The sequence below is a fragment of the Pleurodeles waltl genome, chromosome 3_1 (assembly GCF_031143425.1).
Source record: "Pleurodeles waltl isolate 20211129_DDA chromosome 3_1, aPleWal1.hap1.20221129, whole genome shotgun sequence".
Taxonomy (NCBI): Eukaryota; Metazoa; Chordata; class Amphibia; order Caudata; family Salamandridae; genus Pleurodeles; species Pleurodeles waltl.
In genome coordinates, this window is record NC_090440.1 from 172,433,534 (window position 1) to 172,453,110 (window position 19,577).

General features: G+C 38.4%; 1 protein-coding gene across 1 annotated transcript in view; it reads left to right on the forward strand.

Moving 5' to 3' along the window:
• ALDH1A2 (aldehyde dehydrogenase 1 family member A2) overlaps nt 1-16,905 on the forward strand; it is a 145,127-nt gene extending 128,222 nt beyond the window's left edge. Inside the window, exons 9-13 of the mRNA XM_069222097.1 lie at nt 2,010-2,194; nt 3,483-3,647; nt 8,287-8,444; nt 10,242-10,316; nt 14,046-16,905. Coding sequence (XP_069078198.1) covers nt 2,010-2,194; nt 3,483-3,647; nt 8,287-8,444; nt 10,242-10,316; nt 14,046-14,118 — 656 coding nt within the window. The 3' untranslated portion in view covers nt 14,119-16,905. The remainder of the gene's footprint in view (nt 1-2,009; nt 2,195-3,482; nt 3,648-8,286; nt 8,445-10,241; nt 10,317-14,045) is intronic.
• Nucleotides 16,906-19,577: the final 2,672 nt, after the last annotated feature.

Genomic DNA, 19,577 nt, shown 5'->3' on the forward strand with positions numbered 1-19,577 from the left:
CATATTAGCGGCAGTCATGGTTTTTTTTTTGCACAGAATGGGTGCTCTCTGGGAACTCTCTTGTCCTGATCAATGAATGATCTCTCCACCCAGTTACCCGTGAATGTTTAAATAGGCATAGTATCCTCTTCTCATTCGCTAATTTTCTTTGTCTATAGACTTTGAATCCGAGGCTCAATTTCAAAGGTCACTTTCCTCATTGAAGGAAGGTTCATTTGCAATTAAATCACAGAAAGTTGTTATGCGGTGTTAAAAGAGTACCACACAAAATCTAAGAAGAGGGTAAGTAACTGTTAAAAGTAACTCGGGCAGGTTGAGGCATTACATTATATATCACATCACAAAATAGACTAACACGTCGACGTCTCTTAGCTCAGCATGTCATCCATACAGAGAGGATTCTGTGCTCTAACATCAAGTTAAGCAGGCTATTTGAGTTCAACTGTTTCAAGATAAAGTTAGCAGTTTTAAACTGATAGCCAATATTTTGTTATATTATTTTATATTTTATTATGTTATGTCAGTGCCCATTTAGATAGTACACTTTCCACTGTGCTGGCTTGATGGCACTAGCAAACATCTCATGCAAAAGTACAACAGACCTATAACGTAAAGAATAGAAATGTTTTCAAGCACTTTAAATATTACTTTGTGTGGTTCGAAGTTCCACATTTTCAGAACAAGGAAGCCCAAGGATCTACCACCTAAGTGAACCTTGCTGGTCATAAGTCACTCCACATATCACAGCTCCACACTGCGAACAAGACGTCAGCTTCCTCTGAATAATCAAGGTCTTCCACCATGAATGGTCTTGAGGGACTTGTGCAATGCCTTATACTGAATGCTTCTGTTTACTTATTTTATTATTTAACCATTTGTTGATTGATTTGAAAACAAATAGCAATCAAATATTTGGTTTACATCAAGAGAGTATAACCTTCCCCCTTCGACTAGTACCACAGGCAAAAATCATGATTTAGGACAACAATCTTTGAAGTCAGCATCTAATGTTCAGTAAAGATGTTTGGACATTACAAAACATCTCTTGCACACAATATTTGTAATCTAGCATGTACAAGCCCACAATAAGGTAACCATTGCCCCCAGCTCTTTCAAATTTCTTTGACATTTCCTGGCCACCCTTTTTCATGTATGGGGATTGTTCATTCATGAAACACCGGTTGACATTATTGCACCTGGAAACCAATTTTAGTGTTTCCCGACTTTTATATTTAATTACATATAATTTTGATAATGGGGCACAACTAAATCTACATCCTCTAAGACATACCTTGTTACTCACTCGATAAAATGTTGCCAGTTTAATCACAGTATATTAGACTTTGTGTAGAATCTTGTGTTCCAGTAGCCTAAATCCTGAACGATATGCCTCTTCTTGAGTGAAACTCAGAGCCTCATCCCTTTCTGGATCATCTATGTGGCCTAATTCAGTCTCTCATCCACCTCTAAGTCAATACCGGTATTGTGGAGCATCATTTATTGGGAGTCCGTATAGATGAGAAACAGCCTTAATTCTGATTGGGGTTTCCAATAGCCTTCATTGTAGGTGGGAAGTACCCTTTGTTGGACATCGAATGAACATACTTCTTGAGGCGGTGTGACAATTGGAGATACCAGTAGTATTCTATTAGTGACAATTCATATTCAGTCTACGTCTTGGCAAGGTCCCTTCCCAGCCCATATGTCACCTAGGGTTAATATACCTAACTATGCCAGGACACAAATCCATCATGGGAACCCAAACCAGGTGGTATATTACTACACCATAAAACTGTTTATTTGGTATCGGTGATTGAAAAGCATTGGCAAAGGAAGACTGATTGGCTTTGTTAAAGCTTATTTAGAGTTCTATATCTCGACCGGAAATCAAATCTTAGTTTTCTGTAAATTGCACTCCACCATAACATACACATCTATTAATTTTGCATTATTCATACTTCTTATTGAACATTAAAAACATTTATGAAATTATTGCTTTCATTTTGCAGTGGACTATGCCGTAGAACAATCTCACCAAGGAGTTTTCTTCAACCAAGGTCAATGTTGCACTGCGGGGTCTAGAACATTTGTCGAGGACACGATATATGATGAGTTTGTCAGACGAAGTGTTGAGCGAGCAAAGAGGCGAATAGTTGGAAGTCCTTTTGATCCATCCACCGAGCAAGGCCCACAAGTAAGAATATACTGCTAGGAAATTAAGTCATCATTTTTTTCACAAATATTATGGAATATCAAGCATGCCAATATGCTACTTATAAACTATGGCAATTATGTCATGATGCGCTACTTGTTTAGCCTACTAAGGTTAAACGGCAAAGCCAAGCAATGCATTGATTAACTTAAGCATCCCAAGACATTGAGTACTTTAAACATCAAAAAGTGAGACTACATAAGTGTTATACAACCAAAGCTAATTATAACTGACAGAGAAGATTCGATTCCAATATCAAAGGTTAAAGGGCACCTATTCAATTATGTGACTTTTAAAGTGTCAACTCAGAAAAAATGTTTAGTACTCGAGGTGTAACCTACAAGCGATGAAGGAAAATTTACTGTCACAATTATAATGTCTTGATTCAATAATAAAGAATTGCAATTTTTTTCTACTAGCAAAATAAAGCTAAGAAAAATCTGTAAATTGGGTGGATTGTTACAGATATACATTTAGGAATTGTGTGGATATTGCCATACATTCCAAATGAATTGTTCCACACACAAATTAACCAAAGAAAATTGAAATATGCATTCATGTGGGCTGCAAACCCTTCTCATTTGCTGGAGATAAAGGTTTATAGATTCCTACAAATGGAAAAATATTTGCCTTGTGAAAGGCAGCTGGGAAATCTATGTGTAACTGCACATTGCCCCTAAACGTGAGGATAGACCATCTACAAACACTCACTAGTTGTAGTGTTAAGAGGAAAACATTTAAGGAAGGCAATAAAGGATTATCAAAGTTTTTGGGGACTTTTGTAAATCATGTGATATGACTAAATGTGAAAGAATCATGAATGTAAGCCAGTGTCTCACAGATGTAATAATTCTTTTAGAATCTGCCATTTATGTCACACACCATGTGAGAAAAATGTGAAAAAATACCTTAATCCCATTCTGGGGCTCTTTTACAGTTCAGCGCCTGATTAGAAATAAAACTCAAAAGTCTACCACTAGTTGCATTCCCTTCCACACCCCTTCATGAAGAAATTAAAGGAATACATAGCTCTTCAGCATGTAGTTTATATAATTCTCTGTACTATATTTAAATTTAGTATACACCGTTTTTGATTTGCACAAATGAGGAACCAGTTATTTGAGGTAACACCAAATTTGGAAACATATCTAAACTGATGTTGCCACTTGAATAGAAAAAAATTAAATGGTTTGTATATTGTATGAATTAGATATGCTTCTTATATATTTTTAATATAGACATTATTATATCTTTTTCTTAATGATCACAGACTGATAAGAAACAGTACAACAAGATTCTGGAACTTATTCAAAGTGGTATCACAGAAGGAGCAAAACTAGAATGTGGTGGCAAGGGGCTGGGAAGAAAAGGATTGTTTGTTGAACCAACAGTATTTTCCAATGTAACAGATGATATGCGGATTGCAAAGGAAGAGGTAAGAAACTGTCCTGGAAGGACACAACTACAAATGTCTCATAGCTGTGTTGTCTTAACTAATATAGGTTTTACTATCTGTGACCTATAGAGAACAAGCTAAGAAACTGATTCTGTAATTCATACACAAAACATGAATTAAGTTGTACAAATTCAGTACATCAGGAACTGCTGATTATGCAGTATTTTTAAGGATTAAAATTGTCAGTTTACTTCCAAAGCCTAAGAGGGCACCACGTAAACAGTGGTAGGTTTTTACAAATCTAGGTCACCATAGACTGACTATACAATTGACTGAATTCAAAGAGAAACCCACATATGAGGGTGGAGACAGGAGAAAATGCACAGTAGCATAGAAAAGAAGAGTGAAAAGGAGCTGAAGAAAATAAATCATATTTATCTTCATTATTTTGTTTAATTCGCAACAATATTTAAGGTGAAACAGTGATGTAGATTACAGTGTATTGTCTATAGACATCTACATTGACACGGGGTACACTTTATTACACATCTAATGGACATGAGAATGTCATGCCATTTATAACACTTGTACTTGTGCAAAGAAAGAATATTGTTGTGCTGCTAAGTACCACTTAGGTAATCTAACAATCTGTGAATCAGTTAAAAATTGAAAACAAATATTAGAGTTTAAATTTAAAACAAATATTCAAAAGAGTAAGAAAAATAAATATAATAAATATTGTTTTAGGTGCCTAGATAAACAGCAGTTTTCTGTAATGCGTTATAATCCACGGTGGTAGTATGCTTGGTTGGTGACCCACTCCATCAATGAGAGGAATTCCGAAATTAAAGGTTGAATGATTTACAAATGATCAAACTAATGATCAAAAGTCATGTGGTGCATAGAGTAATTTATAGTTTACTTTTATATTTTGAAAGATTCTTAAAGCCAGTTTCTATCCACAAAGATGACATGATTTATCAATCAATTGAAATTTAGTACAAAAAGCATATCAGCAACAGGAGAAAAAAACAACTCAGTTATACAATATCAGAGTTAGGAACTGCATTGTCGGTAATGTAGCAGGGTTTGCTTTCATCCAGTAGGTGTTGAAGTGAATTGAAAATAGGTTATATTCAGGTGTAGCCAGATTTTCTTTAGAACGTTGTTCCATCCCATGAGCACAAAGCGTGAGAGAGGTCATTCTTTTCTTGGTATTCGAATGTCTTGGATTAGGGACACTTTACTCCTTTTATCTCTAAACGTGCCTGCCAGCTTTTCAATAGATAGATTGGTTGCTCAAGATATTTGGCATTGTAAAGAATGAAGCTAATTTTGAAGGGGATTGATTCTTCCAGATCTAGCAGGTGAAGGTTGAATAGAAGTGGCTAATATAGTTAGATGTTTTTCATTCCTGGAACGTAGTAGAGGTTCGAGTTAGGGAAGATTTTTGAAACTTTTTGAAACCCACAAAAATCACATTTCCATCATCATTGAGGGAGAAGAAATCCTCTTAGGCAATGGCAGTTTTTCCCTTTCTGAGTAGGTGACCGTTTTTTCCTTTTTGAGTAAGTGAAGTTGATTAAGAGTGGTTTTATACATCCCCCCCACAAGTAGTTGGTTTAAAACTCAGGAGGCAAGGGTGAACCATTAGGCTTTGACACATAAAACTAGGGTCATGGTGAGCTCAAGAGGCACTAAACCATTCTGTCAGGGCTGAATATTAGGGGCACAGTTAGCTGTGTAAAGAAAGAAAAATTCCATTTTGTTTGGGTTCAACTTAAAAAATTGAAGCTGGACATCCAAGCCTTCAGCACTTTCAAGTAGCGTTTGAATTTTGAGATATCTCCATAATCTGAGACCATCAGGTACAACTGCTTCTAATCAGTTTTTCAGGGCCACTGGAATTGTATGATTCTGCAGCCACAGTGTTTTTTTCTCCATAATAATGGATTTGCTGCACTTCCAACATAATCCATCACGTGCTGCATAACTTGCAGATTTTAACAAAAAACATGTTTCTAGCTCAAATAGATCAAAGCATTACTAAAAACACAGTGACACATTTTGCAGCGCAATGTAACACCCTTTGAAAAGGTTGACTGGTCACTTTTCAGTTGCTTATTCTTGTATTTTGGTGCTAAACTGATACTAATGAGGCGAATTGCCTAGACACTGTTAATAAATGTGCAAATGTCAAAATATTGAAGTAATTCTATCACAAAATATGTGTATTACACCACATACTTTGCCTTTTCTTTCTGCATACCTTTGTCAACTTTTTTGCATAATTTGGACCTTCCTTGTCACCTAATTCACATGGGTCTGGGTATTTTTATGAGTAGACAAGTGCTCTGTTGGCACACTGGCCCTCTGTGGTTCCACATAAATGTTGAATAATGTTGGAGACAGGATAGAACCTTGAGGGGCTGTCAATGGCAGGTGAGTGGTAAGCAATCTGGTTGATCCATGCTTAAACACAGATATATGGATTCCAGAAAAGAAGTGAACTATTCTAGAACCAATCATTCTGTTTTCAGCGATATAATAGATGCCAGAGAGGGCCAGTATATTCAGCATGCTGATGTTGCCACCATCCATCATCTGTACAGCAACAACTTCTTGAAAGATTAGGTGCCTCAGGATTAAATCTCAGCCTGAAGCGTACTTGATGGGAACTAAGAAGTCTAGATTTATCAATATATGAATACAATTGAAGTTACATGTCCTTTCAATTTGTTTTCCAGGAAATACAAATTTGAGAGCAGTTATTGCACTTGCCTTGCTATTTGTTCACAAATCTACACTTTCATCCACATTCTACTTAACCCCTCAGTTACCGTGGACGAGGTGTTTACGTCCGCTGCCGTGGCCCCCGAGGGCCTTGCACGCCCCTCTCATGGGCAGGGATGGAAGGGAAATCACTTCCCTTTCCACCCCTGCCCCCTTACCCCTGCAATGACGTCTCATGAAGTCAGCGCACGATTGCGCGCTGACCTTATCAGAGGCCACCCACAGCTTCCAGCGCGGATCGCAAGAGAAATGCTTTAGCACGGACTGGGGGCGGGAGAGGAATCAAAGGAAAGGAAAGGAAAGGAAAGGCCTTTCCTTTCCGAAAGGCCTTTCCTTTCCTTTGATGTCTCTCTGAGCATTTCTGCAGCCCGATCATGAAGCGTTTGGGCTGCAGAAATGCCCACCAGACACCAGGGAGTTTCTTTTTTGTTGCTATTGACATAAGGGGAGCGGCCCCTTTGGCAAGGGCCGCTCCCCAGGGGGGGCAATTAATGCTTAGGCCTTTTCTGCCTCCCCTGGGGGCAGATCGGCCTATTTTAATTAGGGGCAGAAACCTCTATACACCAGGGATATTTTATTTTGTTTTTTGTTTATTTTTTACACGTGGGGGAGCGACCCCTTGGGCAAGTTTTGCTCCCCTGGGGTGTAATTATCTTTAGGTCATTTCTGCCCCCCTTGGGGGCAGATCGGCCTATTTTTATTAGGCCAATCTGCCCCCAAGGGGGGCAGAAACCTCTAGATACAAGGGATTTTATTTTTTATTTCAATTTCACACAAACTGGAAGGAGGCTAAAAGCACAAAAAATAGTAAAAATGAGGTATGTCCCAGTAAAATGCCAAAATTATGTTGAAAAATTCAGTTTTCTGATTCAAGTCTGCCTTTTCCTGAATGCTGGGAAGATGGTTATTTTAGCACCGCAAACCCTTTGTTGATGCCATTTTCAGGGGAAAAAATACAAGTCTTCTTCTGCACCCTTTTTTCCAATTTTTTGTTTAAAAAACTAAATTATTGCTGTATTTTGGCTAATTTCTTAGTCTCCTCCAGGGGAACCCACAAACTCTGGGTACCTCTAGAATCCCTAGGATGTTGGAAAAAAAGGACGCAAATTTGGCATTGGTAGCCAAAGCGTGAACTGCCCCAAATAGCCAAAAAAAGGCCTGGCACCTGAGCGGAAAAAGGCCTGGCAGTGAAGGGGTTAAGCTTGGAAAATCATATACTTTGATGATAGAAGTCCATCATTGGAGGCTAACTCTTAAACTGGATTTGCGTGACTAAACTACTCCCCATTTCACAGTGATATTTAAAGAACATTTTGCTGAATGATCCTAGAAAGTACCCTCTGGGAATAGGAAAATAATGTAAATTGTGAGCTGTCGTACATTTTTAAAGAGTAAATTTGAATCAGACTGTAAATACAGTCTTTGTTTTCTACAACATTCAGCTCTTTGCAGGCTATCACTCTTTTTTTATTTAAAAGCTAAGCAACTTTGTGAAGTTCAAAAGGTGGCTGGATTGCATAAAAAATCTTTATGCAATAATAGTAGATAAACTTTGACAACATCACCCATTCCAGGAATATTGCATGAGAGTGCCAGCTCTACAGTGGTGCTGTGTTTATTTATTTAATTCATTAATTTGGCAGAGCGCAACTAAGACGTTTGAGAAGAAATACTGTATAGTATGGGTGTACAGCAGACCATTAGTAGTTTTAAGTGGCTACATAGACATGGTAATGGGATTAGATGGATGGTGAAAGCGAACAATAATGTGACACCACAAACATTTATCATAGATCCTTATATACAGAATGCTTTATTGTTAATACCTTTGTGCTAGAACAATGTCCTTGCTAAGATAAAAACTGCATTCTTTTTTTGTGCACAGATTTTCGGGCCAGTTCAGCAGATATTGCGTTTTAAAACCATGGATGAAGTGATAGAGAGAGCAAACAACTCTGAGTTTGGACTGGCAGCTGCTGTTTTCACAAATGACATCAGCAAAGCCCTGACTGTCTCCTCAGCAATGCAAGCAGGCACAGTCTGGTAAGGCTCATTTGGACATCATTTTGAATTATGCCACAGCAGGAGAAGGTAGATGCCTTGCATGCAGAATCCATGGTTGATAGATGGAAGGAGTACATGAGCTGGTGGTCAGAGCGGCAGCTCATCTAATATTTCCAACTAGAAGAGGAATTTAAAGCTGCCGCATAGGTTCACATTCTACCTCTATCTAATGCAAGATAGAGGTAGAAATGCCACATCAAAAGACAACTGCATGAGCAGGGGGCGCACCAGTTTCAGCAACCAATCATTAATCAACATTCCCTCCTACATGTGTACTATGGCATAGCTCCATATAAATACTGCTTTTGGCCTTGTTTTTAGGTCTTTGAATTATGTTTCAATGATTTCAAACTGAAATATTTTTAGTCATGATTTTTTTAACTGAAATAAGAAAGATTCTGTTCCCACAATGATTCCATGTTTATCACCTGTAGTACTGAGGTAATAATAGTGATGTGCCACAGTATATTGTTTGATTAAGCTGCCAGATGCCAGTATTTTGGTCTTTTCATAATAAAGTCGAGCTTCTGGAGGTGTGGTTAGTGGCAAAAGTGATTCTAAGTGAGTTTTGGATCAGGCACGGCAAACTACATTTTTATAAAGGTATGTTCCCAGTAAAGCCTTAAGAAACTACTTTTGCCACCAACTTAGATCTTCAAAAATAAGTTGAAAATAACTTTGCATCACTTAGCTACTATTTTTCTGAGCAAAGATATAAATGAAGGGGTTTCCTTATACCTTGGCCTGTTTATGGAGAATCTAGCTTAACCTACACAGTGAATACATCTTTTGCATATTTAGTCACTGTGATGACACACTACTTCCATTACTTAGTGTGCCACCTTTTTTATGTGTTAAACACCAGCCACGTGGGCTTACAAGACACAATTTAGAGGTGACTTTTTGATAGAAGGGATGGGTGGAGTACTTGAATTATTATTATTAGCTACAGTTAGTTACTTACTTTGAATCACAGTCCAGTACTTCAATTTATTATCTACTGTGCCATCTCAGACAAGAACCAGTCATATGGAAATCAACCTTGCTCCTTCTTCAGAAGGACCAGTCCATTCAGGACTGACAAACCTGGTCCCCTGTGAACAAGATGTGGCAATGTCAGTATGTTCCTGGCTGCGAGAACAACCAGACACGCTCTGAGGACAGATTCTTTCAGATAACTGCCTTCTTGATACCTGGAAGTTCTGTTAAGCTCTTTACAACTACCAATGTCCCTGCAGTGCTTTCAAACAGTAGCCAACCAGAGCATTGTGGTGCTCTTGGTAGCCATATAGGCTGTCACATGTGAGGGTGGTATAAATACACACTGCAACCCTCATATGACAAGTACAGTTCACACGACAGTGCAATTTCAGCACTAACTACCATGACCTTACAGGAAAGTTAAACAGAACAATTGGATGAGGCCAATTTTTACAGTGTCACTGTACACTCATTATGGCTCTGAATAAAGTGATAATACCAATAAAAATTGAGTCCACAAAAAAGTGTAAATCTGGGGTGACAATGGTGAAGAAGAGACTTTGGTAAAGACCCAATCACAGTGACATATTGAAATTTGTCATGTTCACCATTCTGTAAAGCATAGACATTCCCAAATATTCGTAATGGTTAGCATTTTTTATAATTAGGATTCTAAAAATGCTTCATTCCAAAATATGTGAAAACGGTATTCTTTGAAGGTCTCCAAGTAGAGAATTTGTTCTGCTGTGTCTCTGAATTCCTTGTGGCTGATTGCTGTTCTCTTGTTCTTTCCAGGATTAATTGTTACAATGCCTTGAATGCCCAAAGCCCTTTTGGAGGGTATAAGATGTCTGGTAATGGGAGAGAGATGTAAGTAACTTTCCAAGTTTGCATGATTAAAATTGTTTTATGACTTGATTTTACCTTTGCTTTCTGATTTAGCATAGAAAATACATATCCCGATGAAGGAACACAAAAGGCTTTGACATTCTGACATTCTTTCCATTCAATTATTTGATAATAGCTGAAAGAGGAGATTGCCATGATAGCAATTGCAAGGCCTAAGTGAGCAGCTATTATTATTTTAGCTTTTAATGTACCATTGACCAGAACTTCAAGTTTGAAATTGATGGTTCCCATGTAATTATTTAAAACAGGGTGTTTTAAAAAAAATAAACTCTGTTGTAAATAATATTCTGTGGCGGGCATAGAGCACGAATTGAGTGTTTAACCATACAAATAAATGTGTAAGTAAATAGTAAATTTCAAAGAAAAAGTTAAAGCAGTTCGAAATATTTAAACAAATGGCAGAAGATTTGGGGTGTTGCTAATTCCATAACAATAATGACTACAGTCAAACAGTGGGAATAACTCACACTTCTGGAATTATATCCACAAAGCTTTTACCAGCAGGTTTGTAGAAAGTCACAGGTTCCATGACTTTAAAATACACGCCTGTAGGATTGGTGTTTTTCCCTGTAAACCTGACATGTTGTTTTGCAGATTTTAGCATATGTGCCTGTTGATGTACATCATTCTGTGAAATATGTCAAAAGGTCAAAAAAGATAATTTTATTGTACGTACTCCTAACTCAGCGTTGGCTGTGTTTAGGTTTATTTAGCAGAAATAGCTCAGAAACAAATAGAATCCAATTGAGAAATGCATGTGATGGGCTCGAAGGTATTCTGGTTCTGGGTAAACATTTGAATTTTTAACCGCCTCTAATAGTTTGACGAGGCCAGCATACCTGAGATTCATTTTTCAATCTTCCCAATCCTTATCTGGCATGCAAGTATCCTTGCCCATGACAGCTGTATGAAAGAATCAAACTGATTGGCACTAAAATTCTGCTATCCATTCAAGGTTTAGGTAACACCTGATTTAATTAATCCAGAACTAAACTTCTAGACCCTGTTTTAGTGCTTTACGGTCAAGCAATTACCATGAATATGCATGCTTTGAATAAAGTAGTCAATGTTTAACTTCTTTGTTTTTAGGAAATGATAACCCACTTTCCTCAGCATTCCGCCTCTGAATAGCTGTTTTTTTTAAATGTAGTTTATAATGTTAGTGCTGTCATCAAGTGTTTAACACTTGTTTCCTGTTGGCACTTATGCTATCCTTCTGACATAACGGCCATTGCTAATGAACAATGGGCCAGATTGTTATTTCCCACTGTAGCCTAGTTTTGGCTAAATCGGGCGTTTTTAGGAATATTAATTATATTAACCTCTCAGATTTTTACAGTTTTCTGCCACTAGTCTGTTATGGACACTGTTGATTGTATTTAGGAAATACCATGTGAATGAATATAAATTAAAAACAATCTACAGTTAGTTTTGTTTTCCCTCCTACAGAGAAAATCCTCTGGAAAAAATATATATTCATGATGCTTTTTTTTTTATTTAAAAATAAAATAAAAATTACAAATAGGGTAAATGGCTGTCAATTTATAGCAAATGACAGTATCATTAAGAAAACAATGAATGACTAATTTTTAGTAGCAATAATGATTATAGTATACTAGGGACGTGTAATGACCCTGAATTGGAGTGTGGTTGATTAAATTCATATAAACCATGGTGCTTTTGATTGGACTCTTACAGGGCCTGCAAGATGGCCTGGACAGGCTAGCCTGGAACCTCTTATACTGGTTGTTCTGCAGATTGGTTTATTGGCTCCAGCCAAGCAGCGTTGGGTGTCATACATAACTTGTAACTCACTCATTTTTATCCTTTCGCCCTCGGCCTAATCTCCAAAGTTATACATCCTCCCACAGTAGATGTTTGTGTCTGAGTGCCTCTAAATGCCCTGCTGGTGAATTTATCTAGAATTAGAAGTGGTGGTGCAGGCAGCCTGCACCTAGGGCATATAGTAATAATAATAATAATAATAATAATAATAAAATAGCGCTTTTATTCTGTTTGTCAGCTCTTAGTACACTTTGAGCCTGATTACAAATAGCTCGTGTCCATTGCTATAATTATCGCACCTGGTAAAACCTAGCTGTAATAATTATCAACATGGACTTTGGTGTTTACCGCAGCAAAATCTACATGTCTCAGTAAATACTGGGCCTTCTTCCCAGTTGAATTCATGGAGGTGTGACCTCCCCAAGTTTAAAACAGGGTTCAACATTTATTTAATCAGGTAATTATCAGGTGAGACGAATATCACACCACTTATAATTGTGATCCCTGTAAACAGGTGTTTGCAAGTTTATGGCCACTTGTGATCAGGCCTCTAGTATTTCATCAATTCTATCTTTATGACAGAGTACGAGAGATTAGGCAATCTATTTTGCTTTATCGCTATTATTGTGTACATTCTGGAACCTAGACACGTCACAGGATAATAAGTGAACGCAGGGACTCTATTGACTGGAGCAAAGTGTAAGGCATTATGACATACTTAACCAATGGCTTCAACATTTCAAGAGAACAGGGTTCACACACGAGTCCACGTAGCTTTTGTGCCGGTCTGGGGACTGCCTGGAGCTTTCACCAATATGTGCTTAATGAGATTTATGGGCAGTCTGTCAGCTCCGAGAAAAGAACTATATTGTGCCAATTTTTCTACGAAGTGGCTTGTGAACCGTAGTTTGTTTAACTTTATGTTGCTTGACCTTGCTCAATCACTTCATCGTCAGCTTGGAGGTTCCTAAGGCTGATAACATTCTTGAAGATTCCTCTTCCTATGGGTCTCTTGCCTCAGAACAGCCAGCCTCACTTCAGTTACATTCATTACTTTTTAAGTTGCTTTCTATAACAAACTCTCTTTCTGCCTGTGGGTGCTCAGTCATCTTATATTTCTTTTCCGTTTTCAGACTGAATCTTATTATGGAGGTACTGGGGTTTGTCTATTGATGTTTGCTGATATTCTGCCACTGTTGTTACCAAATTTTGTTCTAATAGGCATGCATGTCTGAACAAACCCTACGTTCTAATGAGGGTTGAAATGCTGGAATGTATATTTTTGTGAATCAGTTCTTTCCAAAACAAGTAAGGTGCTTGCTTAGCATTTAGCGACGTTTACTCTTTTCTGCCAAGTCAGAGGGATGATGTATTTGCTGGCCCATCTCAGTAGACCCAGAAATATTTTGAGATCTCTGCCAGGCAGGCAGGTGGACAGCTCTGTGTCTTCATAGAAGCTTCTGCCATTGTGGCTCTGCTGAAGGCACTAAAGTATTGCTCTGCAGGTGCCATGTTCAATGTGCCCGCACAGCAAAGGTTTTGTTTTTCAACAACAAATTTCCAAGAGCATGACATGCTGGGAGTATTTTTCCAGCGCACGACGGTTCCAAGCTGAAAAAAGTTATTTTGGAGCATCCATTCTAAATAGGGCGGACTGTCTGATATACGTTTATTGATGGCTTGATGTCAATCAGGTCCTCAGTGAAAGGTTTATGTCAACCATTAGAAACATGGTCCCCCTGACTAAGTGGAGTGGGGAAACTGCCAGTTTGACACACACTAAACTCCATGATTTAGTGGAGTACCCTGTCTGCCATACTTTAAATATGCCACTCAATCTGCATTTATGTTTGTCTGTTTAGTAAACTGAAGTCTGACTTGACACACTCAATTTATGTTTTCCAGGGGAGAGTACGGATTACGGGAATATACAGAAGCAAAAACAGTCACAATAAAGATCCCCCAAAAGAACTCTTAAAAGCATTACCGACCATCTGGGGTGTACAGCATGCAATGCCTGCTTCAGTATTCATCATGGAACAGCACTCAGGAATGCAGTGTTCTACCGTCTATATTTAAGATTTTAAACTGCAAAGTACAAACGTGATACATTGCAATGAATTATATAAACAGTTTCTGCATGGTTCACTAAGTGTTCCATCTTTCCAGTGTTGCATGACATATTACCACAAAATAACACGGTAAAAGTTACTGTAGACCATTAAATGAACGTTCAGTGTTTGACGCTATTAAACATATAAACCTATGAGCAAAAAGTTGACAGATTCCAGACAACTGCATATTGATGTTTGTGTACAACATGAACAAACACTGCCCTAAACTGATAAGTAAGCAAGAGTGAACAACCTGACTACTACCCCTTCTATTTTCAAGGTATTTTTAGAAATGTAAAGTGAAAACAAATTGATATGTCTTTAATAATACTATTCAAATACCCCCAAAATACTTTTTTTTAACATACCCTAGATATTACACATAGAGTGAAACTCACAACTCCTCGCCACACAAATCTAGTTTAAGTTTATCCTTAAATTTGCTGGCGATGGAACAGTATAGCAGGTAAAAATAAAACATGTCTTACATGATCAATAAGAAGCAGAGCAAAATATGGAAATGTAATATGGTAATAAGTTGAATGAATAAACAAATCATTGTCAAATAGGTGCTTTTGGCACATTTTACGCATTATTGAAAAATTAAGCCAAGGGCCTTCACTAGGGATAACAAAAGAACAGTGTGCGATGCTCTTACTGTATACCAATGACCAGTGTTACCTGCCTCAAGCAGAGGCAACAAAGACACTGCCATGCGATCAAATAGCTGTCATTCACATACTGTGCGTCAGCCATTTCTCAGGGTGCAGAAATCCACTGGGTTTGTTCGACCTACCTTCATTTTGTTATTAACACGAGGAGGGCAATAAACGAGCATCAGTTACGTTTAGCCACAGTATCCACCCTTAATCCAAAGTAAACAGCAATCGAAATGCATTTTTATTTTGTATTTTGAATGTGCACTGCGCTTACGGCTTTCTGAAAAGTACCAGTCTGTGAAAGTGCCATGTATAACTTACAGTCAGAAAAAAACTAAGTTTCAGAATTTGTATCTTTAAAAAAAATACAAAACACAACAAAAGGAGTCAATGCTGTTCCCACAGTTCATTACTTCTCTTGTTGGCCTTCTAGTGTTGCTGCCAAAAATTGTCTAAAGGATAAAATATCCTTGCCACATTAAACAAGTTTTAAATGAATGCAGTGGGGATTGCTTGCCAATGTGTTTACTCAGTCCATAAGCGGAACTTTCTTCTGAGCCCTTTAAAGCATGTGTTTAACGTTAAAGGTGGTTTGTGTTTCACAGTCTCATTTCAGAAAAGCTGTGTTTTATGAACAGCAGATTAAAGTGATAACCTCATTCGCATGAGGCACACTTGATGTTTCCCACGGCTCTTTTGGGTCAATTTCGATGAGTTTCTACCAGATATTAAATTCTTAAATTTGAATTATTTACGTTCATGTCATACATAACTGCACACGGTTGTCTGGGGTGGTTCTAGAAATAGCCTCCTCTCAATATGAAGTCATTCACGACAATGTGGAAACTCCCTAAGCATATACGTCTCAATATTTGCTTTTGATCAAAATTGAATAAACATTTGCAAGCATATTTACCCTACTTCTGAGTTGCTACGTTCATCACTTTATCTTCTACGGAATACATCGCACTGTATATGACTGAGACACCCAGTTAAGTGGCACCATGCTGCACTGCTTGAAGCACAGTGATGCTGCCATTTGATTAGGGATAAAGAGTTTACAGTATATTTTGGAGAGTAACCAGCAACATAAAATAGAGAAATACACATCCCAAACCCATGTCACAGTAACATTCAGAAGAGGGAATATTTCATGTTTGCATTAAAAAAAAATAGAAGTTGCACAACACAGATATTTTAAAATGCTATTTGAGTCTTTCTTCTCTTTCCGTGGGTGAAGGCCTGGAGCCTTTCCTTTGACTGTATCTCTTTGGTCACAGCTCATTTTGCAGAGCGCCTTCAACCGCATACTTGACAAAGGTCAATAAATATTAAAACAGTGGCACTAAGTTATTGCAGATTGTTAACTTTCTCTGACATTTAAAATAATGTTCACTTGGTTTTACATGTTTGATAGTTGTCAAATGTTGAACAAAATCCAGATTTTATTTATAACTCATACTTTAAATGTAGTTCAGACACAATATGTACATATGTTACTAATAGTTGCGTTTATTTACAAATACTACAGTAGTATGTTCATAGAAATATATATAAATATGTACTTAAAGAAATCTCTTGTCAATAACCACTTTAATGTGAAAGCAATGCACTCCTACTTTATTGTGTCAGAGTATATTATAATTACCATAATAAGTAATACTTTACTACAATGTTGAATGTTAGTAGTGGGAGCTACAGGCATTTTTCTATTTACTTATTTGATTACATCTTTCATAATATTTTGGGTGTGTTTGTGTTACTTTGTGCCAATTGCTACAGATAAATGTCGGGCCCTTAATTTGTAGCTCTGCATTCCTGTATATGAGTTTGTAAATCGTGTTTGAAATGTGTAAATGCATTCGTTCCCAATTTTAACTTCATTCCTTTCTTGAACTTTGTAACCATGTATATACATTTATGTGTTATAAAATGTAAAATGATATGAAATATTTTTTATGAGGTTTTTAATTAAAATGTTTAGAGAAGATACTTTTTGTCTCGGTTTCTCATGTATGGTAAGAATTTCTCAGAGCAAGGTGTCACAAAATGCTCACGATATGCAGAGAGCATGAAAAGATAGCTAGAATGGGGACAGAGAATGAGTCGTAAATGGAGAGGGAAAGTTTGAGAAAGAGTATTACATTGGCTCAGAACAGGGAGAAGGAATCATCTATTAGATGTTTCCTTACAAAATGTTGAATTGAATATTACAGCCATGGCTTTGTAGTTTAGGGCACCAGGCCCCTCTCTCGTTCCTGCTGGTTTTTGCACCAAACTATTATTTTTTTGGAAGAGTCATTGTTTGATTTTTTTCACTTGAGGAATGAGAACTAAAATGTGAAACAAAAGTTATAAAAAGGGTGTCAGTTCTACTTTTTTTTGTACATTGTAAAGGGTAAATAAAAAAAGAAAGCTGAAATTAACGGCAAAACGTTACCACTGAACAAAAAAAAAACTAACATCTAAAAAAAAAAACTACGAAATCATAAGCCTGAAAAATCACATATCCCTTCTGTCAGTTTTCGTCACTCTGTATCACATATGCAAATAAGGACTTTGCCTTGAAAATGTGTTCTGTATATTAAAAACAGATCATAATTTCTAAAGTGAACAACTTATAATTTGAACATCTTTTGTAACATGATGGCTTTCTGAGAATTAAGGACATCTTCTGGATCTGGGCAAACTGTAAACAATTTCCTCCATCTGTCTGTGGAAACCGTTGGTTCTGCATTCAGGAGCAGTAGGAGTGGGGCTTAAAGTATTTGGAATAGATATAACAGCTGGATTGATATGAAAACATACAAAAGGCGAACTTGAGAATTGCAACTAAGTGAAGCTACCAGTTGAAGAAACTGAGGAAACATTAAATGAATGTGCAAGGTGATGGCAGTACTTACTCCCCGAACTGAAGGAAGGTGAAAACAAAACATCAACGGGTTAGCAGGGAAATTTAGGAACACATAGGGCCTAATTTAGATTTAAACCGACTGGTTACTCCGTCAAAACGGTGAGGGATAGCCCATATGCCAAAAACTAAATCCCATAGGATATAATGGGATTTAGATTTACTATTCAAAAGGTAGTTCAGAGGAGCTCATACATGTGTGCTGTTTTACATACCGAACAATAGTGAAACCAAAGTTAAAACGATCATTTCAAGGGAACTGATTCTGTTCGGTATTCAATTATATACGTTGACACTTGGGAGTCTTGAAAATCAACTTTCGTTTTCCTATAAATATCTGAACAAATTAGTGCAGAAGTATGTTGTAAGGAAATGCCTTCTTGGCATGGTTACCCCCTGACTTTTTGCCTTTGCTGATGCCAAGTTATGATTTGAAAGTATGCTGGGACCCTGCTAACCAGGCCCCAGCACCAGTGTTCTTTCCCTAAACTGTACCTTTGTCTCCACAATTGGCACAACCCTGGCACTCAGGTAAGTCTCTTGTAACTGGTACCCCTGGTATCAAGGGCTCTGATGCCAGGGAAGGTCACTAAGGGCTGCAACATGTCTTATGCCACCCTAGGGACCCCTCACTCAGCACATACACACTGCTTCTCAGCTTGTGTGTGCTGGTGGGGAGAAAATGACTAAGTCGACATGGCACTCCCCTCAGAGTGCCATGCCAACCTCACACTGCCTGTGGCATAGGTAAGTCACCCCTCTAGCAGGCCTTACAGCCCTAAGGCAGGGTGCACTATACCACAGGTGAGGGCATAGGTGCATGAGCACTATGCCCCTACAGTGTCTAAGCAAAACCTTAGACATTGTAAGTGCAGGGTAGCCATAAGAGTATATGGTCTGGGAGTCTGTCAAACACGAACTCCACAGCACCATAATGGCTACACTGAAAACTGGGAAGTCTGGTATCAAACTTCCCAGCACAATAAATGCACACTGATGCCAGTGTGCACTTTATTGTAAAATACACCCACAGGGCATCTTAGAGATGCCCCCTGAAAACATACCCGACTTCCAGTGTGGGCTGACTAGTTTCTGCCAGCCTGCCACACACCAGACATGTTGCTGGCCACATGGGGAGAGTGCCTTTGTCACTCTGTGGCCAAGAACAAAGCCTGTACTGGGGGGAGGTGCTTCTCACCTCCCCCTGCAGGAACTGTAACACCTGGCGGTGAGCCTCTAAGGCTCACCCCCTTTGTTACAGCGCCACAGGGCATCCCAGCTAGTGGAGATGCCCGCCCCTCCAGCTACTGCCCCCACTTTTGGCGGCAAGGCTGGAGGAGATAATGAGGAAAACAAGTAGGAGTCACCCCCCAGTCAGGTCAGTCCCTAAGGTGTCCTGAGCTGAGGTGACTCTTACTTTTAGAAATCCTCCATCTTGTAGAAGGAGGATTTCCCTAATAGGATTAGGGATGTGCCCCTCTCCCCATAGGGAGGAGGCACAAAGAGGGTGTAGCCACCCTCAGGGCCATTAGCCTTTGGCTACTGCCCTCTCAGACCTAAACACATCCCTAAATTCAGTATTTAGGGGCTCCCAAAACCGAGGAAGATAGATGCCTGCAACCTAAAGAAGAAGAAGGACTGCTGACCTGAAGCCCTGCAGTGAAGACGGAGACGACAACTGATTTGGCCCCAGCCCCACCGGCCTGTCTCCCTACTTCGGAGAAAACTGCAACAGTGACGCATCCAACAGGGT